This window comes from Limanda limanda, chromosome 18 (assembly GCF_963576545.1).
Source record: "Limanda limanda chromosome 18, fLimLim1.1, whole genome shotgun sequence".
Taxonomy (NCBI): Eukaryota; Metazoa; Chordata; class Actinopteri; order Pleuronectiformes; family Pleuronectidae; genus Limanda; species Limanda limanda.
In genome coordinates this window covers 14,691,842-14,715,624 of record NC_083653.1, presented here as the reverse complement: position 1 = coordinate 14,715,624, position 23,783 = coordinate 14,691,842, and the positions used below count along the sequence as shown (strand labels likewise).

The window sequence follows — 23,783 nt, the reverse complement described above, 5'->3', positions numbered from 1 at the left end:
TTTAGAACTGTTTGAGGAGGACTCGTTATTGACAAGGAATAATAATGAAGTAGCTCCAGAGCTTTAACACAGGATAAGATAACTCCATACCTCTATATATATACACCTATCTCTGTGTCTATATCTATCTAGGTTTAGAAGAACCTAGATAGATATATTGTATTTAACAATTAAATGTAGATAGCCTGTTATATATTTGAAGACCAATGTCGACTGTATGAATATGAGAATGAAAAAACAAGGAAATGTTTGGACAATCTGAAGTGGTACATAGCTTTTAATATTGAGGTGATATAATATATAGTAATTGTTGATTTTAAATTTTCATGAATACTGACGTCTGTAAATACACACTTAAATATATTTCCCATATTTTAACACTCATTCTTGCCAGAAGTGCCTTTTTAATACTTAATGCTTTATGTACTAATTTCTAGATTTTTTTTGCCGTTCCTTAAATAAGCCCTAAACCACTATAACATGCAGGTAAGCTGGAGCAACAATACACTTGTCTAACGATCTTGATAGAGGAAGACTAGGTGTGAGTCTCTGAACGTGACGTCGCTGAAAGCCTCCGGTGCTGTGACATGTAAACATGGCAACTAAACGCTCCTGCTGGCGGCAGCATTAAACCACCGGATGCGTTTCCTCCATCCACCGACTGACTGAGTACACAGCTGCATGTTGTTATCTGTGGATCTGCCATGTTGTCAGCATCTTTTATTGTTGTCACCTCTACCGAGCCCCCCCCCTTAAAAAAACAGCGTTACACCGTGGCGTCACGAGGAGTCAGCTGTGTGCTAGCCCGGACATCATGGTGAGCCCCCGTGTGTGTGTTTGTGGGTGTGTGTGTTTCATTTCTTCCAGTGTAGTTTTGAAGCCAGCCTCACTTCAGGGTTTTACCTCCAAATGTAGTAACTCGCTGTAGCACTGCAGCTAACGTTAGCTAACTAGCTTCAACTTCACAAAGTCAAATGACCAAATATGGTTGACAGCTCTTTTGGTCGGTAAACACAGCACGTGTAGCTTTAACCGGTCTGTGGGAGGTTGTTGTTAATAAAAAAAAAGTGGTGGACATAAATAAAAAGAAACGACAACGCGAGATAAATATATATAAAAACATTCAGTTTATAGCCTGGACTACTTTTTTAATGAACAAATTCTCATTCATTAAAAAAGTTCAAAACTCGCTTTCATTTACTGACACTCCCTGAGCAGGAGTTTGTTTTGTAGAGCTACTGAAGAACTGTGTGTGTGTCAGTCCTGCTCTGGACTGAACCACCTACAAATCCACTGTAATATGAGAACAAGCTATTATAAATCCACACACAGCCGGAGGATAGTGAGAAAACCAACACATTGCAAACGCATCACAGTACAGCAAATGCGATCAAGCCAGCCGACACAGAAATCCTACTGCGCTCATATACTGACACTTATGGTAAACTCATCCAAACCGCCCAGAAAGGGGACGGCAACGGAGTACTCGAAGTTAGAGGAAGAACACATGTGGGCAGACGTCCGGTTTTCAAAATAAACTGTTGACATAGAGCCTATACAAAATGCATACTTGAAAAATAATTTCTTGGAATAAATCCACAAGAAGTATAGACCGTTTTACCTGTGTCATTTTTATGAATAGCATTTTGACAGTATCAATAATGAGATTTTACAAAATAAGTCACACATTTTTGGCTTCAAGTAGCTAATTTCTGGATACTTCAAAGTACTATATAAACACTTTGCTCAATAAGTTCAGAGAGAGACTAATATGCCTGTGTTCAGGACCTCTTTTACTACCTACATATTGAATATCAAACATATTTACAACATTTGCACTGTGGAAGTGATCATTTCAGGGTAAAAGCACTTCAAATATCCAGAAATGATCCATTCCACAGTGGAAATGTTGGATTTCACTTTGAAAATATCTTAATCTAAACAGTAAATATGTTGGAGTTTACTTTGAAATATCTCCAAATCTATACAGTAAAATTTTTGATATTCAGTATGTAGGTAGTCAGAGAGGTCCTGAACACAGGCATATCAGTCTCTCTCTGAACTTATTGAGCAAAATGTTTTTAAAGTACTTTGAATTATTCAGAAATTAACTGATTTGATTGTACACATGTTGGACTTTACTTTGAATTATCTCCAAATCTATACAGTAAATATGTTTGATATTCGGTATGTAGGTAGTCAGAGAGGTCCTGAACACAGGCATATCAGTCTCTCTCTGGAATTATTGAGCAAAGTGTTTTAATAGTACTTTGAAATATCCAGAAATTAGCTACTTGAAGCTAAAAATGTGTGACTTTTATTTTGTTAAATCTTTAAATTGACACAGTCAAAATTCTAGACGTTATATACTTCTTGTGAATATAATCCAAATATTTCATTTTCAATTATGCATTTTGTATATGCTCCATGTCAACAGTTTTTTTTGAAAAAACGTTTTGGATGCGTTTACCATAAATGTCACTATATGCGCGCAGTAGAATTTCTGTGTCGGCTGATTTGACCGCAGTGTACACAGTAGAGTTTTATTCCAACATTGGCTGGTGCATTTCCCTTAATGCTACACTGAGTGCGTTTATCGTAGTAATAACATTTCCATGCATTGTCCAGACAGGTGGAGAAAACGATCTGATATCGTCCTATATTCTTTATAAGATCTGGTAGAAACTACACAGCTTGAAAGGTCTGATTGCAGTGGTTCTCATATTAAAAACTTTTATTTAACATGCAGCATTGTGGAATAAACAGTTTTCACTCAGCAACTGATTGCACAATGTTTGTATGAGAATCAGTTGCATGTGTCCAATATATTTATTTCAGGTGTTGGGATCAAGCAATCTATTGAAAGTAGATAGTCATGCAGAAGTTCAATATCTAAAGACTTTTGCAGTGTTGTACATACACAGATCTATGTATTCAGGCTGGTGTACTTTGATGATAAGCCTCAGTTCAGGTCAGTACTTTATTGGGCTTGCAGCCGAGCACAGATAAAATGCACATGCATATATTACAACACAAGCACAACAATCCTCAACAACTCAACAATATTGACTGTTTTGTGCTGAAAGTAGAAAAACAACATTGAGACTATATAAAAATGCTTCATTTTAAAGTCACAGAGGTGCACGCCTCATTTACAGTGGCCAAATGAGGAATTCAGTAATGATCACCACTCTTCGTTATAGATGCCATTTATTTAAATGTTTCAGTGTTTAATAATAACTGAATAAAGGGAAAGAGCGGGGGGGCCAGCCCAGGCATCCTTAGACTGTAAAATCATACGTCTAGTTGTAACTTTTTCTATATCTTTCTAAGTTGCTCCAGTTAAAACAAAACTGAAATCAGTATTCAAAGGCAGAATTTGTTTTTTTCAGTCCCCTGATTTCCTTCAGGTTGACACAGAGGTTTCCCACAGGGCCGAACTTGACTGAGGCTTTGTACGACCTCACAGTTCCCCTCATTGGATGTCTGAGTGTGTCAGTGTTAGACATGCTCCAGTTGCTGTGTATCGATCCAACATCGGGATCAAGGAATTAGTCCATTAATTAAATCCCAACTGTGGTGGTTCCTAACTCCTCGGCAGGAGGTGACTCAGCAGGTAGACAGGGGGATGTTTTTGGGATGTGTCCCTGCGGTTGGTTAGGTAGCTAGTGGGGTGTGGCCAAATGACCTGTTGTAAATAAGCTGATTGCTTCTCACTCCTCACTTGTTGTGAGGTAATTGAACATCTGCCAGAACTAGTCAGCAACAGTTAGAGCTGTGCTATTGAGCAGTGTAGTTCTAATAATTCTGGAAACAGGCTTTATCTTGAAGACGTTTCTTTATTCCTTTTTTTTTTTGCTGGTTCTCTAGAGTGAAGATGAAGCCCGCCGTGCCGCTTCTTCTCCTGGTGCTGCTCGCCGCTGTGGGACTGAGCCAAGCCCAGGTCAGGAGCCCGCTTCTGGATTTCACCAACAGCATCCTGCCGAGCCTCAGCCGCCCGGCCAACCACAGCCGCATCTTCTATGCCGTGATGTTTGATGCAGGGAGCACGGGCACACGCATCCACGTTTACACCTTCATCCACAGCGACTCAGGTACTGCTGAGCAGAGCTGGGCACCAGGTCAGTTTACTGTCACATGCTTCCCTCTGCTGCTTTACTCATTTCATCATATAGGATCCCATCTAATTACTGATGTACTGTAGCATTGAGGTCGTATCATTTATTTAATTTTATTTGTCCATTGTAAGAGAGCAAAAGAAATCGAGAAAAAGAAAGAAGACTATTTACAATTATAGAGCTTCATGTAAAAACAAATCTAATTCTAGACAATTTGTTAAATTTTTAAAAATGTTTTATTTATTATCGAACCAATTTTTTTTCCACAAATTTAAATGTCTTTAAATACACATTAACATGCATCCAACATATTGTGAGGCTGATTTGACCCTCTGCCTGACAACCTCCATCCGTCCAAGGTTAGATAAGTTGTGTGCTACCCATCAAGGTCCGACATCTCACTAATTTGGGAGTATGTGTGCCATCCACAGATGACTTGAGGATTCACTGTCTCTTCTACATGTATGTTTAAAATAAAAACATGAATCTGTGAATTACTTTAATAGCTCAGTGTTGTATGCAAGATGTATGTTTATAAATGGCAGTGGCATGGCCACCCTGTACCTTGCACATGTTTAAATTAAAAACATGAATATATGAACCTGTGTAATATTTGAATAGCTAAGTATTGAATGCACAATAACAGGGTAGCTATGTTTATACATGGCACTAGGCCCAGTGTAATATAAAACACAATTTTATACAATATATACAGTAGGGGGTCCCTGCTCCATCTCTCCACCAGTATGGGGGTCCTTGGCCTGAAAAACGTTGAAGACCCCTGCATTAGAGGATGCAAATAATAGCAGCGTAGCAAGCCGTGCCTCAGTTTTGCCACCACCTCCAGGGCCTCTCAGTTCTTTAGCGGGCTTAATTCTTAAGTACTAATCCTATTTTGCCAGATTCAAGTCAACCCTCCTCATCTTGAATAAAGGGATCTATTCTGCATATGTATGCTAAGCAGATTGAGGCCTCTTAATGCGTTTTAATAAGTGCTGCTGCCGCTGCATGTTTGATGATGGCGGATCTTGTGTCTCGTAGAGGAGCTGCCCACCTTGGACAACGAGATGTTCCATTCCATAAAGCCCGGCTTGTCGGCATATGCTGACTCCCCTGAAACGGTGAGTTCATTGTCAAACCTAATCAATTATATTGAGCCGGAGACAAAAAGGTCTGCTGGCTCCACACTGTGTTCGGAAACACTGCCAATAGCCCCCCCCTCCTCCCCAGGGACTCACACTGGTGATGAATGGAGGGAGGAGGTGAGAGAAAAACAAAATGACAGGTGAAGATTCATGCGAGTGTTTTCTCAACGTTTACCTGTCACCCTGCTGTCAAGACTGTTCTGTTTTTCTTCTAGTGAGGATTGTGTGTGTGTGTGTGTGTGTGTGTGTGTGTGTGTGTGTGTGTGTGTGTGTGTGTGTGTGTGTGTGTGTGTGTGTGTGTGTGTGTGTGTGTGTGTGTGTGTGTGTGTGTGTGTGTGTGTGTGTGTGTGTGTGTGTGTGTGTGTGTGTGTGTGTGTGGTTTTTCCAGGCGGGACACACAGTGCGGATGCTGTTGAAGGTGGCCAAGAGGACTGTGCCCCGGGTGGAGTGGAAGAGGACCCCCCTGGTCCTCCGAGCCACGGCTGGACTCCGGCTGCTGACCGCACCGAAAGCTCAGGCTCTGTTGGAGCAGGTAACACGAGATACCATCCAGATCTTCAGATGAGCTCTTATTGTTCACACAATAGCAGAATTTTGCAAAGTAGCGTACAGTTCTTTATCATGAGTGAGTTGTTAGGAGCTACATTGTCAGACACTTATAAGGGAAAGCGGATAAAGACAGAGAAAACTTCTCTGCTACGCGAGGTGGTACGGAGACGAGAGGAGAGGTATTGTTATCAGGGTGCTATGAGCTTAGTGAGGAGGGCTCTTGAGGAGGAGATGAGATAGTAATGGATGGCCCCGGGGCACCTGGGAAGATAAATTATATTTTATTAATCCCCATGAGGGAATTAATTAATCCCTTCAAGCGGAGGGCACCTCCAGATGAGCTGCCAATGCAGTAGATAACATTCAGGGCATTCTTATTCTCTCTTCCCCCCCCGTCTCTTCTTCCTCCTCAGGTTCAACATGTGTTTGATGAATCTCCCTTTCTGGTCCCAGACAACAGCGTCACCATAATGAATGGCACAAATGAAGGTACCGTCTGCCCACCCTCCATCTTGGCAAGCAACACATTTGTCAGTTATCTCAGCCGCTCATGTGCTTCCCGTGTTACATCGTAGGTGGCATCGCCGAGTCTCCTGCCTGACTTCTCCTCTGCTCGGCCGTTTCTTTAAGGAATCTTTGTTTACTGCAGACATGCGACTAAATTGCTCTAGATTACTGCTTGTCTTGTGTGATGACACTTTAGAAAATTGCCTTTTGACCACAAGGGAGTTGCAGCAACGTCGCAAAGGCTGTAATTATGTGGTGGCAAATGTTACTGTCTGTTGGGCCACAGTGTAATTGATTTGTCAGCATTTCAACTTTGTTTGTAGTGTTGCAGCTCGTACTCACACGTCAGCACGTGTTTGTTTGTGTTGTAACCATTGTCATTTCTGCGAGAATTTGTCATCAGCTTTCCTAAATTGAAGTTGGGCGCTCCTCCTGAAATAACAACTTTTTTTTCTGTTTCCTTGGTTTGCTTGTTTGCTTATTTTGCAAAATGCAGGAATCTTGGCTTGGATTTCTTTGAATTTTCTGACAGGTAAGAACCGATTGTGACACAACACTGAATATTTCCCTTGATTATTTTGTTCTCTGAGCTCAGCTACTGTCCATTCGTCGCTGTCTTAAAATAGATCCTTGTTCACTGACAAATCACAGCTCTTTGCCTAAAGCGGACTGCTCTGATCTTTATCAGGCCAGTGTTAGGACTTTATACTTGAGGGTTTTTTAAGATATAATCTAAGGTACAACTGATTCCTGCTGATTCTTGTCTGTTGTGGCTGTGGGATTAAAATAGGAAATATTTTCAGGTCACCTCAACGCACAAACCAAGAAGACGGTGGGAATTTTGGATTTGGGAGGAGGATCTACGCAGATCACCTTCCTGCCGAAGCTGAGGGTCTGTTGTTTTTTTTTTTTTGCAAGATATTTCTCTTCAAATTAAATAAAAAGGAATGACTTATCCACTCTGTCCTTCATATCCCTCTGTAGGAAACCATGGAAAGTGTTCCTGTCACTGACTTCGTTGCCAGATTTGACATCTTCAACTCAACCTATGAATTATACACTTACAGGTAACATTTGGATTAATGCATGCTTCATAAAAAACATTAAGTCTACATATTAATTGTAAGTGATAGAAGAAAACCAATTATTTAATATATTTAAATGGTCATCTACATATATTTATATACAGTATATTAATATATTTACACACACAATTGGCCTCTACTTTGACTGGTTGTTTTAAATGTCACTGATTTTGTTGTAACTTCACCTGGGTCCGTTTTAAAATATTCCTCATATAATTATCAAATTATTATTATTATTTAATGGCACTCAATAGAGGTCATTGCTCCACCAAGGCCCAGCAATCACTTTCAATTCAATCAAGCGGCACCAATCAGTCTGTTAAATATGATTTTATTTCATCAAGATCCAGTAATTAATTCCAGGGGAAACTGGTGAAAATGGTAAAAATGTTTAAATAACACAGTGCTAAAGAAAGTGAAAACATAACCTCCATGTTGCATGAACACTTGTATTTTCTGTATGGTCTTTAGGATGTGAATAATGTTTTCAGAATGATTTATTTGATATGCACACACTTTATTAGTGTATTGGTTTTCCTACAATCTAACACAACCATCCCTTGACTTCATCCAGTTACCTAGGAAACGGGCTGATGGCCGGACGACTCGCCACGCTGGGAGCTCTGGGTGCAGAAGGTGCTGTATTTGGAGAAACGGTGCTTTGTTGCCATTGGTTGTTGGTCAGTGTTTTTTTATGATGTGTGTGTTTGTGTCTGAAAGAAACTGGGACACAACAATGAGTCAGTCCCCCCCCCACCCCCCCTCTTCTTTGTTGTTTTCCGTCCTTCCTGCCTATTTCTCCAAATGCTGAGAGGTTGCACAAGAGAAAGATGTGTTTGTGGGACGTAAAGTCTTCCACTCTGATAAACCAGTGAAGTGAGACCTTGAGATGAATCCTTGAAGCGCTTCAGTGGAAATTGTCTCAGTGACATTCAGAGTTCTTGAGTCAGTCTCAGGCTGTGGGTGACCAGGTCTGAGGCCGTTGAGCCAGTGAGCAGATTGAACCGTGTCAACCAAGTCTTGTCCGTGCTCTCGCAGGGATGGAGTGGCGGGTTTTTAAAAGTTCCTGCCTGCCGAAGAAATTCCGGGATGAATGGAGCTTTGGAGGGATCACCTATCATGTCAGCGGAGACCCAGAGGGTAAGATGTGGTTCAAGTATCATCAGTCATGAGAGGAACAAATCCAAAGCTGCAGTTTCCTCAAATTTTCATTTTACACTTGGGACGTCCAACATAAATCTGATAACGTGACAGGTTTGAGCAAAAAATACACGTGAGAAAACGTTACGGCTGCAGCAGTAATGTTAAAAAAAAACATTAAAATGAACTTTTCCGCATCGTTTCGTAATGTGGCTCCTAAATAGGAGGACGCATCATTTACACTGCTTTCTTCTCCAGGTTACACAGGATTCAAGCTCTGTTATGAAGAAGTGCTTAAGGTGGTGAAGGGCGTCATTCATCAGCCATACGAGCTGGAAGGCAGCAACGTCTTCTATGCATTCTCCTATTACTTTGACAGAGCGGTGGACGCAGGCCTTATCGGTTAGTACACACACTCCCTCTCTGCACACGCCTTACATAATTCTACAGGCCCAGCAAGATGTTAATACCCACTCCAGTGCGAGAGAGAGAGGGGAGACTGTGAGTCATCTGCACTTCAGTGTGTAGTTATTAGACAAATCGCTGTTCTCTGCCAGTCAACAGTATTCAGTGTTATGTTAATGTGCATGGGAATCTGATCTTTAAATGAATGGTATAGCATTTCAAATGTGAGCCGACCCGCTCACCCTGCGCCCTCTGTTACAGATGGGGTCCACGGAGGGATGCTGCAGGTCAGAGACTTCAAGAAGAGAGCTAAAGAGGGTGAGGTGGTCAAGGCGCCGCGCGGCTACTGTGACAGATGTGCAGCTCGCCGTTCTGGAGACACGGCGAGCATCTCCATCGTGTGCACTCGTGTCCTTGCTGCTATCGCCAACCTTTGTCATGCTCTCAGCAGAATACCGATGCCCGATTATCCAAACTAAAACAACAGAATTTGTCCCTTTTTCTCTGCTCAGTGTGCAACAAGATGACCACGTACCCTTCCATCAGCCCTTTCCTGTGCATGGACATGACCTACATCACTTGTCTGCTCAAGGATGGATTTGGCTTCAAGGAGAGCACCGTGCTGCAGGTGAGGCATCAGTGCACAACACAGTCTACAGGGTTTGTGGCCTTCTAAGGATGCAACAGAAGAAACAATTTCAAAGATATTTTAAAACTATTCTGGTTTAAATCTGATATTTTTTCATGAAATCACATTAAAAGCTTGGCAGATTTTGAATTGGTTATGTATGTTTTCACCATTTTAACTGGGTATAGATTAGGAGACAGTTTGCACATTTACATGATCGCGAATATTCAAACGTTATTTAAGATTTAAAACGACTTGTGTACTTACCGAATCCCAAAATTTTTATTGCATTATCCTCTGTTTTACCCGTGACTAATTGTATCGGTCATTTGTAATGGATCACGATTATTCATTGCTATTTGCTGCGTAAAGTGATAATACAAATTTCATCCGTGAACATGATTTGTACCAGCCTCCTATCAGGTAGGTTTTCATCAGCAATTGTAAATCCCATGATCCCACTTTACTTTACGGCATGTTGTTATTGTTTTGATGGAGATTCCCCCAGTGGCTGAAGTTACATGCATGTTTAACCCGATTCGTTTTAGCAGCAGTTAGAAACTGATTGACGACATATCCCAGGAGCTCGAGTGTAAACAAGTAGTACCATATCAATGGAATATTCTATTAGCAACTAATTTCAGCATCATAATAAAAAATGTCTTATTCAGAATAAGGTGGGAATATTTTCTTTCCAGGGATACATAGTCAATCACTAAATGCAAATACAAGTAACTATGTTTTTGATATTTCAAAATGTGCTTGTCGGTGAATGGAGAGAAAAAGAAATTCAATACAAAAATGTCTTACTTTTACTGTTACTTTTTTATTTCAATAAATACAAAAGGCATTTGAGTGATTTGGTGTTGGGTTCTTGTCTCCTCCCAGTTGACCAAGAAAGTGAACAACGTGGAGGCGAGCTGGGCTCTGGGCGCCATGCTGGACCACTTCCACAACCTGAAGATCCACTGACTGACTGCTGACTTAGTTGGAGGCCCAATAACAACAACAACAACAATAAGTAACGGGGACTGGCTTATTCAACAGGCCCAGATGTTTGCTGTGTGTTTCATATGAGCCTCATTTCTTTTTAAAAGCATTTATTCTCTAGTATTAATATATATATATTGAGCTGTAATGAAAGTCAGGAGACGTTTGAGTGAAAGACGGCTTCAATAACACAATCTGTTAGTGGAGCTTTGGACGACACAGTTTGTTTGAGTTATCAGGGCGACTTGGCTGCTTGTGTTGTGTGAGACCAGTGTTTACATGCAGCGATATGAAATACTGTGCTTTAGCAGTTTTAATGCCAAGGGTTTTATTTTTTACTAATAGGGATAATGGGTTATGTGTCTGGTACATTTCAATAAGTGGCACTCACTGTGCAGTTGAGAGCATCGCTGCATTCCAACCTCTGCCTTCTGTTTATCGTATTACGCAATCTGCACAGCACAATTCACGGTCATTGTATCATCATAAACTTTTAAAACCCGTCTCAGTGTTTCTTTGGGAGCACTTGTTTTCAAAAACATGAGGAAAAAGGTTGTTTTGTACAAACTCTGCCCTTTTCACGCTTTTCAAAATAAAACCATCGTTGGTTGCTAATTACAAGTATCTACATGGGTTAAAGTCAGTGATTCATCTATTTACACATTGATGTTAAGTCCACTGCGTGTGTGACATTTGTCACAGCAGAACTACAGCAGCGTCACCACGTCTTCTCCATATGCATGGCCTTCCGTCGTCATGGTCACCAGCTCGTGGGGCTGAGAAAGAACTACCACCGAGTCTGCAGAGCCTGAGGGAGGGACATGGAGTTAATTCATCAACTTCAGATTTGTAAAATGTTTCGCTGCTCATAAAGTGTTTGTCTTTCTCTGCTTCTAAGGAAGAGTTTAAAACAATAGACAAGCAGGTTTTAATACTGAATCACCACAAATACAGGCTTCAACTATTTTATAGAGTTTAAATCACATAATTTCAGACATTAATACAAGAAAAAGTCATTGTTCTAACGCTGGGAACGAAAAGGTCTAAAAGTGAAGAAAAACAAATGCTGAAGACTGAAGTGAGCGTCACCAACGGTGATTAAAACTCTTCACAGGACGAGAGCAACACCACGAGTTGACTCACCTCTGACATTAACACTGGGAGCTTTGTAAAGTAGTGACGACTGTAAATGATGTTGGATTGTGTTCTCTTATTTTTTGTACACTTTGGACACATTACCTCTGTCATACGTGCACACGCCTACCTGGGGATCTCAGCATAGCATGATGAAGATTCATGGGTTCCACGGCAGTTGTCATGGTGACCATACTGTCTGTATCCTCGCCGTCCGCCTCCAGCAGGCTGCTTTGTGTCAGCGCCTCTCCTGTCACCGGCAAACAAACAAAACTTCACACACCTCAACACGATAGAAGAATGAAGCAGAGAGTGACACACGATGTGCTTGATTACCGGAGCCGACACCAGAGTCCCAGGAGTCAAACCTGAAATCTGCTCATTATTACCAACTTTCCATGTTACCTTTTGACCTGCGCGCGGATTCCCAAGTTAAAGGGCTTTAGTTATTCCAACCGTCTACTTAAAAATAAAACTGTGTCTCTGTTATGTATAAATAACTCAGAAACTACCACTCTGTTGTGAAGCTATATCTTCCTTTGCTCTTCTTTTACAAAACACCAGCGTCCTTGGGGAAGCTGACCCGAATAAATCTGCTGTTTATAATTAGAGCTTTGGCAGCGTTTCCTCTTTCAGCAGCGGTGCTTCCCCCACTGCTGCAGAAATGTGACAAGAAGGCAAAAGCACCGTCTGCTCTTGTTGTTTCACTCGGTATTTCACGCCATATGGAAAAGTTATTTAAGCTGACTTTGTACAATTAGACGAATGAAGGGATGCAAAGAGCTCATTCAGAGGCGGTTTTCATCTGAAGCGGCACTGAAACTGGAGCTGAGAACAGGCAGTGAGTGCAGTCGGGGATAAATTTCCTACATCTGCGGTGGATTTTCACTCGAGCATCTAGCAGTTTATCTCAGAGATTTAATAGATGTTTTAATAATGTTTCAAATGGTAAATTATATACTTTAAAGCCATATTTGACCCAGTCAGAAGAAGCCTTACAGGACTGTTTCTGCAGCAGGGGGGAGGCTCTATATTTTTCAAAGACATCAGCAGTCTGAGACAATTCAGCTAACGGCCCTGAGAAAAATGTTTAATTCACATTTTTCATTTAAGTGCAGAGTCATTAATAATTTAAAAAACCTTCCTGAATGTAACTTAGACCAACACCATCTCTATGCACATTTTAAATGGATGGGCTGCTTAAAACTACATAATCCAAGGAATCGCATGTACACACCACCCCAGATGTGTGTTACTTGTATATCCGTCTGTGTGAGGACCAGTTTAACTATTACACCATATTAGGTGGGGCTATTTTGGTAAAGGGAAGACATGTTGGCTTCCTGACAAACCTTTAATGATTGTTTTATTAATACGTTTGTGTTTTCAAGGCATGCGAATGCCAGTGTAAATAGATTGCTCAGTTAATATCTCATCTCCTACACGTGATAGGTATCATTGTAAAATTCTGAATCTAACTGGACAGCAAGCTGTTAGCAAAGACACAAAGGTTTTCGATTATCCATTTTGCGTTAAACACTTATCTTCTTACGGAAGAAGGTCATATGATAGGAGCTTGACAAATCATAGAAGGCTATGTCGTGACCAAAAATACTTAATCAGCAAGCGGTTGTGAGTGTCACTGTTTCCACTCATCTCTGTTTCTGCTATAACGCAGCCCCAGAGTTTTTACAATCAAACGGAACTAGCAGCATTTCCAGATTTCTCTGTTTAAGCGTCTCTAAAACTCTGGAGAAGTGTGGACGCCAGGCGCATATGTAGCAGAGTTGGTGCATTTTCAAATGAAAGCATAGTCGTATGCATGTAGCATAAGGGTCAAGATTTGGTTTAAGGGTTCAGGCTAGAATTAGGTTTATCTTTAAAGATATTTTAAGGGTTGGGTTTAGACATGTAGTTGTTGAAGTTGACCTGTTTCTCTGCTCTCGCTGCTGAGCTCCTCCTCTCCGTGTCTCTTCCTCATGTGGACGTTTCTGCTGCCGGACTGAGAGAACGTCTTGCCACAGATCCCACAGTGATGAGGCTTCTCACCTGGGACACACACACAGATATGTACTGTAATGTGAGCCCTTCTGAACTGACTGACGGACACGTCTCCACAAGGCACATGACGCTAATCTACATCTGTTACACTGGTTCTCAGAACTGGGTCTCACTCACCTGAATGTACGAGCATGTGTTTTCGTAGACTGGAATACTCTGCAAAGGATCGCCCACAACCATCTGCTTCACAAAGAAAAGGCTTCTCTCCTGGAAACAGCCACCGACCCCCCAACACACACACACAGACATATTGTTTAGCTCTAAGACACAAATACCTAAGGTAGTAAACTTTTTATGGCAGAATAACACAGACGTATTAGATGTGAATGTGTTTAAAGGTCAAAGACACACTCAGGAAATGTTTAATGCAGCATTTCTTAGTGTTTATAGAACGTTTAGTGACAGCTGAACTATTCTTTCGCCCAAGAAAGTAAAACATGTAATAATAGTGGATATTATATGTCATAAAAGGCTTTTCTTCCAGAACTTATGGGCAAAATATAAACACAGGTCAGTGTAGCTGGTCTGCTCGCTAACTGGTCCCCAGACAGAAGAAGACGACAGTGGAACGGGCCATCAAAAATCTTAATGTCACCCTAAATAAAATATGACAGAGTACTGTTACTTTCCAGCAGTGAAATGGAGGCGCCAGTGCTGCTGACTCATCATATCTCCAGCCTTGACTGCACCAAAGCATTAAATGAGCAGAGTCAAATGGCCTGAGTTATTGCCTTCACCGTGTTCGGGCTTTTATACCAGGAGCATAGTCCCACCCCCTTCACCCCCCCACACCTGTATGTATGCGTCTGTGGTTCTTCAAATTTCCAGCCGTGGTGAACCTCTTGCCACAGTTCTTCTCCTTGCAGATGAAGGGCTTCTCGCCGTTGTGCGTCCTCATGTGAACCTGCAGCCTCTGCAGTACGTAGAAGCTCTTCCCGCAGCCCTCCGCGCTGCACCTGAACATGCGGTCGTTCCTGGGAGCCCGGATAAACCAAACAAACAAACTCGGTGTTTTCCTATGCACACGTTTTTTCATTTGCAGCGGCCCACCACAAAGTCAGACAGGGCAACCTGCAAATAGATTTCCTACACTGATGCTAACAGCGCTCCTGCAGGACATGAACACACTACTCTCTACATCTCAGCTGCGTTTCTGCCTCCAACACACACACAACCAGTTTGAAAGACTACCTGAGCTGTGATCATATATATTAACTAAATTACTAATCTAATTTACAGTTATTCTAAGTGGGTTTGGATAAAAGCGTCAGCTAAAAGATCTGTAATATAAAACAATTGTGAAGTGTGAAGCCGATAAGATGAACAGTTCAAGAGATTTGCATTCCACATTCAGACAGATGTTAATTAGATGAAAATGACTCACTTCATTGTCTTCTCATTGCTGTACATGTATTTGTCATAATGTTGGACGTTGTGTGGTTAAAAACGACTGCAGTCAGCAGCTCAGACTGGATTGCACGTGGCAGCAGTGTGTCATCATTTGTATGATAAGTTGAAAACTATTAACCAGCCAGCTGAAATTATTATCATTATTCAATTTGGAAAGTGGATCCACAATAGCCAGCATTTGCACAGGGAATTAATTGAATATCAGTGCTTTGGCTGCAGCATCTGGTTTGGATGGCTGCCTGACTCCATTATCTCCCACCGCTGTGTGTGTGTGTGTGTGTGTGTGTGTGTATGTGTGTGTGTGTTTGTGTGTGGTTGTGAGAGACTGTGTTACCTGTGTGTTTTGAGGTGATATTTGAGATGAGCCGGCCAGGTGAACGTCCTGCAGCAACCCTCGAACGAGCAGCGGAGGATTTGCTTCGAGAGGGGGCGGCCGGTCCGAGGCGGGAGCTCCCGCTTGTCCCCGTCTGCTGTTAGACCATGTGTGTGGTCACCTAGGCAACCGGGAGAGGAGAGTGAGCGGGGCCGTGCAGAAAAACAATCGAGAAGAGCCAGGTGGCCGGCCTCTGGAGCCCCGGCTGTACAAAAGCCAATCACCGGGTTCTGACTGAGACCTGCCGAACGAGCGCGGCCAAAAGAAAACAACCCTGAAGCTGAATGCAATCACTTTCTTTTTTTACCGCTTTGACTCTCTTTGAATGTCTCTAACAGGTCTAATTGTGCTGGGATTATGGCAGCGGTAATGCTCCTATCACAGACACCCCACTGCTGAGGGAAACATGCTTAATCTAATGCAAGTTAGTGGGAGGGAAGCCATTACAGTGACTCAGAGAGGAGTTTCACTCTGCTGCAGACACTTTATTCAACGATATACAAAGCGTTTTAAGCCTCCTGTTAACTGGTCCAGCAGCTCAGAATAAGCTGAGAGCTCATGTCAAAGACGTTCAGGGCTCTGAAAAAAAAAAAGTGTCCTTTTTTCCCTCTGCTAACTCCTCCAACTTCACTTTAATGGAAGTATAATGAGGTCAAGGAGAAATATGGTGAAATCAAATGGAGGTAGAAAGAGAACACATGTCTTGTATTATAGTCCAGCTCACCTTGAAATTAGAGCCAGACGGATGTGGATGTTTAGCGGCCAATGCCAATATTTTTATTAGCAGCCAATAAATCTGTCTGGCTTTTGATTGCAACCTTGATTACACAAGATTGCTCTGAAGCACCCACTTCTGAATATTGCATTACTATGTATAGATGGAGGACAAATCAAAGGTAAAACTAATCTCAGTCAGATGTTTGGCCACAATGAGATGCCAGATGAGCCTCAGCATGTCCTGACACTGAATCAATACGTCTCACCTCTTCCAGGGGGATGAAAACCTTTCTCCACTAAAGATATTTACTTGTTTGGTCTTTTGATATTTTCGTTGGAGGGCATAGTTTTTTTCACGGGTCTGAATGGGGCAGAGCGAATCACACCATGTTCACACTCAACTGTTCAGTGAGCCCTTGCGGCCTGTGGAATCCTGGAAGAGACAAGACTCCTCTCAGGATAAAAATCATGTAAAGGATAAATGTGATCAATCAAAACAGGTTTCTATCGATTTGCAGTGACTTGTCACAAGTGGACACTACTAGTGGACACAAACCATACCAGCAAAACCTCCCACTGGGAAGTACAGATCCCTAGTATTCAGGCCGGTGTACCGTTCGCTTGGTGAACACCGCTCATGCTCACTTGTCAAAAATGTGTTGAAGGCTGACTCATCGGAACACATCAGGCTTCTTCACTTGCCTGTTTGCACTGTGTCTCGTATCCACCTCTAGAAAATGTGCAAAACTATATATACACATATTCTCATACAGTTTACACTTGTCTCTTTGGTTTCACACTTGCATCCTCTAATGGAGTTGGTATTATAGTATATTTGCACTGTATTTTACCCTCTGTTAACTTACATATGACAAATATAATTTGAAACAGATCACTTTGTTCCACCTGTCTGTAGAACATGCCAATGTTTTTTGTACCTCTGAGCTCTAAATATGCACCATAACTGTTATATGTTGTCTCCACACTGTTCCTGACATCAGTTCGATCATGTCCTTCATTGTCCTGAACGGGCAAGATTTGCTATTCTCATTAAAGTTTCTATCTCGATTCAAAAAGCAAATTTTTAAATACAGATAAAAAAAATATTATAATATTATAATACAGTGCATTGACAACTAAAATTATGTTGGAAAACCGAGCTTGGAAAGCAGAAACCAGGTCGAGATCAAAGTAAATAAACTGGGGCCAAATAAGGTGGAGAGATTTCGCTAACATCTCACTTTTTTAACCAGGACCTCCAGCTGCAATTCGACTCAGAAGGGGCTCAAAGATCAGAGATGTAGCCAAGAGTCAGAGAGCTTTGAAAGTCACGGCTGAATTCTGTATGTATCAGGCTTCCTGTGGAGGGAGGTTAAAATGGGCTGTGAAGTGGTGCCGACTCCTGGTGTGGGTCAACAGATCTGTACGTGACTGTGAGCTGCAGCAGAGACATCTCAGTCTGATATCAGATCAGAGGCCTCACAGTGGGGAAAAGTGAAGGTGTGGGGAGCCATCAACAGCCGATTGAAACTTTGTTTTAATAAGAGACATTGAACATCCTACACAAACAAGGCAGAATTTGGAAGGAATCATAAACGTGACTTTGTACTGTGTTTAACATCCCATGCAGGTTGCACAGCAGAAGCTCATGTATCATCTGCATAACTCTAAAGGTGGAGATCAACATCTTTTTGTCTGTTAAGTGTGACACTACAGCCAGAAGCCGATGTTTCACAGTATTCTGTCATCCATCAGATTCTGTGACCTGAATAGAAATTTCAAACACTGCAGACATTTGTAGTTCTAGTTGTTTTTTAAACAAAAACATGAGAACACAGTGATTGCACAAAGACACATTTTGATACATGTGGTTTTGATTCCCTGAAATTGGTTTTAGATTGTGCATTTGTGTCGTGTCGCATTTATAAAAGAATAGAATGAAAGATTTGTTCTTAGCTGGGAAAATTAAAGCGACTGGCATCTCAAGTCGGAACAACTTTTGGTTCACGAGTTTCTGAGTTACTGATATATTCACTTATAAACCAATTAACTTAATAATTTAACAATTAGCTATAAATAGAAGCTTCTTATTTTGTCACTTGCAAACTACATGTCCAACTCTCTAAAGCAGCTAACACCATTTTTAGACAATGCAGACATTTTTATGATTTACATGCGTACGTTTTCAATAACTTAACCGTTTTTTCAGACCTGATCCTTTTTCTTTGCTCTTCGTTAAAATGCAAATATTTGAAAGAGGGTGTCATGGTGTTGTTTACTGCTCTCACAAAAAAAATACAACACATCTCATTTTCAGCTCTAATGATTTTTCCACATTGTGTCTTCAAAGCCCTTGAACGCACAAGCAGCGACTTCACAACTTTGGCTAATGGGACGTTCTGAGGAGAACATGAGATTCTGTGAAACAGCAGCTTCGAGTGACCTACAAACACCAGTCGATCAAATTTTTAGCTTAGATGCGAGAACTATAGGCCCACACAAGAATTTGCGATAAATCATGTATCAAAGATTTTATCCAATATCCTTCATGAATATATTTAACAGCTAATTTTCTGTAAATTAGTCAGTGTCAAGGATGATGTTAGCTGCCTTTGTGTTAAGCTGAATGGCTGCAAGCTATAGCTTCATATTTAGCAGGAGTGATATGGGTGTTCTCATTTCACTCTTGGCAACAAAGTGAATTAGCATGTTTTCAAAATGTCAACCTATTCAGAACACTTCATACCTGAACGTCCTTCTGACCTTGTCATTGGTCCCCGCTAAGCTGCTGCTGCTCCTCTCTGCTCTCATCTAACCTGAGTCTGTCTTCCTGACAACTGCAGCCACGTAGCCTCAGGTCTGCATTAGCCACATCACTAAAGGTGCATTATATCATCAGAGACGCGGCGCACCAATATGGATTGAGACGTGATCGATGATTCAAGATGATGTGGCATTTACAACTCCTTTGAATATTTTGCAGCCAGACTCGTAAATCTATCTTGACAAAGCCACAAATTCATTTGGATTCAGAGACTTAAGATGAGAAGCGTTGAACACAGTTCCAGTCAGTTCTGATTACACTACTTTTTCATCTCGTCGCTGACCTTATTTCTCTTCTCTATCTCTCATCCCTGCCATGGGAAGTTCTCTTAGCACAGAAAATGCACTGCCTCACATACACAGGATTCATTCTCATTGTTTTTCTCCCCCTTTCATTTTCATCTGAAGCCACGATCACTGCACACATCCATCAACGTATCGTTATATCATCTTATTTAGAACCCATTTGGTTTCATTTACAGTGTGATAGACTCATGTGAACTTTTCTGCCTGTGTTGATAAGACAAAGTGACTTTACCGTTGCTGACACCTGCAGCTCTGGCGTCGTGGCTGGCCTTGGCATCTCTCGCAAGCTGCGCCCGCGTGGCGGCAATCAGGCTGTCGTGTGCCAGCTCTTGTACCCTCAGATACCATGGAGCGCTGCCATCTATCCCGTAGTCCCCTGATGAGACCCCTTCGTCATCATCGTCCCCGGTGCCATCTGCGGCGAAGATCAGGGATTCGGAGGAGGCTGTGATGCCTCAGAGGGAAGACAAGGCAGAGGGAGGAACCCCGTGAAACAAGACGTTCAAGGCCAATGCAATATTCTGCAATATCACTGATGACGTGAGCCGCTCGAGGTCACATTTCTGAATTCATTACTGTCCTATGTTGATGCTCAGCTATTCTTGATTCAATGTTATGGATCTTATTCTGGAAGGCTGGTAGGATGGTGGCCAGCAGACCCACAAATATCCACACAAACAAGACCCCTATATTCAGAATTTGGATTCAATGTAAAAATAGAAAATGATTCTGTCGGCTAAAAGTCTTTTCTATCCTTCATATCTTGCACTGAGTCACAGACAGAACACATCAGGTCTATGTCAAGACAGAATAGACCAAAATTATTTTGTTCTCTCTCGTGCCAAGGCCTCATAAACCAAGACAATGTGTCTGCCAAGGATCATTTCTTCCAGCCAAAATAATTCACCGGGCTTTTTTCATGAAAATGTGTCACTGCATTTCTTTTTAGTGCTCTGTATAGAATCAGGAGCAAAGCCAGACACAAAGTACAGGCACAAGATCGGATTTGTTTTATAGTAAAATATTCTCTATTTTACTTGTATTATTCATCACAAACCGACTCATCAAATTGGGATAATGTCAGGTTTCTCTTTAGACTGCAGCTATTTTTGTTGTGCATATGACCTAGAAAATGTGATAAAAGAAAAACTGCCCATTACCTCAATTCCACTATAATTAGTCCGACAAGAGGAAAGGTTCCTTTCTTTATCTTTTCATAACGCAGATAAGCACAAGAGATCATGATTCTTTCCTGTTATCAGCAGGGTTTTCTTATTCATTCATTTTGACCTGTTTTTTTAATTTATTTGTCCTTAACACAAACTTTTCTCAGCTTTTCTCTCACTCATTTGCAGCCGCCTCTCACTTGCTGTATTTCTGCCAGGTGTCTGCTAGACGCATCACATGGGGAAACACTGCTTAGTTGCTTATTGAGGGATAAATCCAAGATAATACAGCATTATGGGATGCTTAAGATTATTTGGGATAGAGTAGGAGCACTTGTTTTGATGAAGGTGAGGGCCACAATTAATATGCAGCAGAATGTCGCTGTCAATTACAAGTGAGATTGCGTAAATGTGTTAATTCAAACCAAATTTAGTTTGAGTGGCCAATGTGCATAAATCTCCGTTTGAACAAAGGGGAACATCCTCTGTCCTTAAATCTATGATGACGATTTTAATACAATTGATCATACAGCAAGATCGTTCCACTTTGTTAAGTGCTGCGGTGAAAATCTAAGCAAAAAAATGTTATAATTATTGAGCAAATTCTGCACTTTGTTGATTCCTAGGCTACACTGTGAGACTGTGGCCTGTACATGGGTATATGCATTATATTTATTACCTTTTGCAAGGTTGAGCAGGACGTAGGAAGTGCTTTCTGACTGTTGCAAGTCATGGAGGATGGGCGGGGGGCTGGGTGAGACCCGTGGGTGAGGGTGTGTCTGGATCACTAGGGAGCTTCGCTCTGACACACCTCCGTACTCGGACAGGGAGGGAGAACTCTCAGGCTCATGGATCAAACCTCAGGAAAGCAGCTCATGTTAGTATTTGAACAGAGAAGACTTGAGAACAAAGAACAAAACAGGCTGCAACATAGAAAAGAAGAAAAAAAATAATCTATCAAACCACAGGGTCAAATTGAAAGGTAACGGATGCTGAAGCATCTTAGGCAAAGCAGAGTGAGATGAAGCTAATGAAAGCTTTCTTTAATAATGTAGGATTTAAAAAAAATGCAATGGTGGAGATTCACAGAACTGGATTGTGAAAAATGAGCAGGTGCACCTCCTTAAAACCAGGGCCAGTAACTGTGTCCCTAGATTTATAACTTCCATTACTATTTGGCCTTTTACCTTTAAGTAAACAGAAACTAAAAAAAACTGGCTCTTGATTGTGATCTTTCTTTAAAAATGTACTACTTTTGTATTATGCCTATATTTTTGAACATTCTGTGTAACATTGTTTAGAGCTTGAAAATACTTTTTCCCTACAGTACATGATGCGCAGCCTTTGCTCGGTATTGACATTTCAATTCCGCTGACTGAGGGATCAGCCTTTTGCTTCTTTATCTTTGTTTTATATGAATACATTTCTGTTTTTTGTATTTGCTTTATTGAGCTCATGTTTCCCCCTGCAGTTACAGAGAAACGCAGCAGAGGTGACAGTCTTTGACTACAAAGTGCCGCTCAAAATACTATGACTGACTCAAATCCACACCCTTGTTTGGCTGTCCTGACACTGAAGACATCAAATGTTTACTCTGGTTCTCTGACAGCAAAGAGAGCACTAACAAGCTAAAAAATACAGCAGGTTAAGTAAATACCCACCGTGCATTGTATTTTGCACAGTAAAGGGAGTAAAATTTACTAAGTTAAGTATTCCAGTTGGATTTTGACAGATCTGGGGAGCATGTGATCAGCTGCTGACCTGTGAGCTCCAGCGGGCTGCACAGAGAGCCCTCGGCCGAGGTCAGCAGAGGCAGACAGTGTTTGGACTCGGTGTCCTCCAGGTCCTGCACCAGGGGGATGGACGCGTTCTGGACAAACTGCACCAGCAGCTGGGAGGAGACACACAGGAGGATCAGCAGCTGCTAGTTCAACGTTACCTGTCACCACAAAGTCCTCCTGGAGAAAGAGCTTACCTCTGGTTTGGAGTCCAGCTCATCAGAAAGCATTGGTCACCCTGTGTGCAACCTGGGACACCAGAGGATAAACCCACCACACACGTTAAATGCCACCGAATATGCTCAGATTGAAAATGAATCAAAACGCAGCTTACCTCACGATTTGACCTGCTGGGTGGAAGATGCTTCAGTGGCTCAGACGCTCCGGCTGCAGGTCATCTCCCAGTCAACACCATCACAAGAGCTGGGACACAAACACCAGGAGGAGACGTCACACTAACAAGTCCACTGCTAGTCACTGTGAGTTAACCACCACTAACTAGCTGGTCAGACCGTGCAGCTAGTTGTTGCTAAAGCCCCACAGCTCCGCGTCCGTCTCTGGGTAAAACGTCAGACTGTTCTTGTCAACTTAGCTAGCACAGTTAGCAGTTGCCACAACTAGCTACCGGGGCTAACAGGGCAGATATTAGCTGTCCGGAGGCAAAGCCTGACCCACGACTGTGCACCATACGTTATTATAACTCTATTACACCTCCAGTGACATTAGGCATATATAATTACCTTATAAAAGAGGCGTGGCCGAGCTACTGTGTCGGAGAAGCTAGCTAATTGTCTCAAAACAGAGTGGTAGCTTGGTTCTACGGAGACACCGGTGGAACAATTTTAAAACATTTCCGCTTTTTGGGCAAAAGGAGGTCGAAGCATCGGCGCCACCCAGTGGACAAATCTGTAAAAAACACTTAACGATAAAGAGAAATTCACACGACAATTCAGAAGGTTTTGGTTTTTCTGGATGAATTATATACACATCTTATTAAATAATTGATTTAAAATGGTATTTCAAAATACGTTTATTAATACCCCTTAATTTTATATTCATCATTCAGGATTCAACAACTTAATTGCTGTTCCCTCATCAGCTTTGCAGGGCAAATTGAGGCATTGTAAATTTTGCAGATTAAATTATGCATTCTTTATTCACCCTGAAATATAACTTGTCTGAAAAGTCCAAACATTGTTCAGTGTTCACGTCGTCCATTTGTGCTGTTCTTTCTCATTTAGAACCTGTGATGAGAGAAGTGTGTGGAAAACCCCAAAAATAATTGTGTCAGTCTTCCTCTTTTTAATCTGTGTCCCAAAAAAAAATTCCGGCTCTTCTTTATTATGTAAACTAGAAGTATCTGAACTGAAGTGGGACAATCGGGAAATGGAACCATTAATACAGACAATTAAGAAGTTTCTTTGTAAAGACATTTATTACACAAGCAA

General features: G+C 41.6%; 2 protein-coding genes across 3 annotated transcripts; one reads left to right on the top strand and one right to left on the bottom strand.

Annotated features, from left to right (window-relative positions):
• The first annotated feature begins 761 nt into the window (after positions 1-761).
• On the top strand, positions 762-11,220 carry entpd5b (ectonucleoside triphosphate diphosphohydrolase 5b). Its single transcript, XM_061091653.1, has 14 exons — positions 762-817; positions 3,871-4,094; positions 5,160-5,239; positions 5,652-5,795; positions 6,226-6,301; positions 6,816-6,851; positions 7,123-7,211; positions 7,304-7,386; positions 7,979-8,040; positions 8,443-8,544; positions 8,803-8,946; positions 9,211-9,267; positions 9,462-9,577; positions 10,466-11,220. Exons 2-14 carry the CDS (start codon positions 3,878-3,880, stop codon positions 10,547-10,549), a joined length of 1,290 nt encoding a protein of 429 aa, XP_060947636.1. The 5' UTR covers positions 762-817; positions 3,871-3,877; the 3' UTR covers positions 10,550-11,220.
• On the bottom strand, positions 10,384-23,151 carry znf410 (zinc finger protein 410). Of its 2 annotated transcripts, none has more exons than XM_061091650.1 (12): positions 23,076-23,151; positions 22,670-22,758; positions 22,533-22,584; positions 22,319-22,448; positions 21,237-21,416; positions 19,624-19,845; positions 15,507-15,666; positions 14,555-14,736; positions 13,880-13,969; positions 13,631-13,750; positions 11,832-11,951; positions 10,384-11,375 (listed from the first exon to the last, which is right to left on the bottom strand). In XM_061091650.1, the coding sequence occupies exons 3-12, from the start codon at positions 22,563-22,565 to the stop codon at positions 11,275-11,277; spliced, it is 1,338 nt and encodes a 445-aa protein (XP_060947633.1). In that variant the 5' UTR covers positions 22,566-22,584; positions 22,670-22,758; positions 23,076-23,151; the 3' UTR covers positions 10,384-11,274. The 2 variants fall into 2 exon arrangements, with proteins under 2 accessions (XP_060947633.1, XP_060947634.1); XM_061091651.1 differs by having other exon boundaries at positions 19,624-19,836.
• Between the last annotated feature and the right edge of the window lie 632 nt (positions 23,152-23,783).

Coding starts and splice junctions, on each gene's coding strand:
- znf410 (XM_061091650.1), bottom strand. CDS start 22,565: ATGCTTTCTGATGAGCTGGACTCCAAACCAGAG. Junction 13,970..14,554: donor CCACAGACGCATACATACAG/GTGTGGGGGGGT, acceptor GGCTGTTTCCAG/GAGAGAAGCCTTTTCTTTGT. Junction 13,751..13,879: donor ACACATGCTCGTACATTCAG/GTGAGTGAGACC, acceptor TGTGTGTCCCAG/GTGAGAAGCCTCATCACTGT.
- entpd5b (XM_061091653.1), top strand. CDS start 3,878: ATGAAGCCCGCCGTGCCGCTTCTTCTCCTGGTGCTGCTCGCCGCTGTG. Junction 5,240..5,651: donor ATGCTGACTCCCCTGAAACG/GTGAGTTCATTG, acceptor TGGTTTTTCCAG/GCGGGACACACAGTGCGGAT. Junction 8,545..8,802: donor TGTCAGCGGAGACCCAGAGG/GTAAGATGTGGT, acceptor TTTCTTCTCCAG/GTTACACAGGATTCAAGCTC.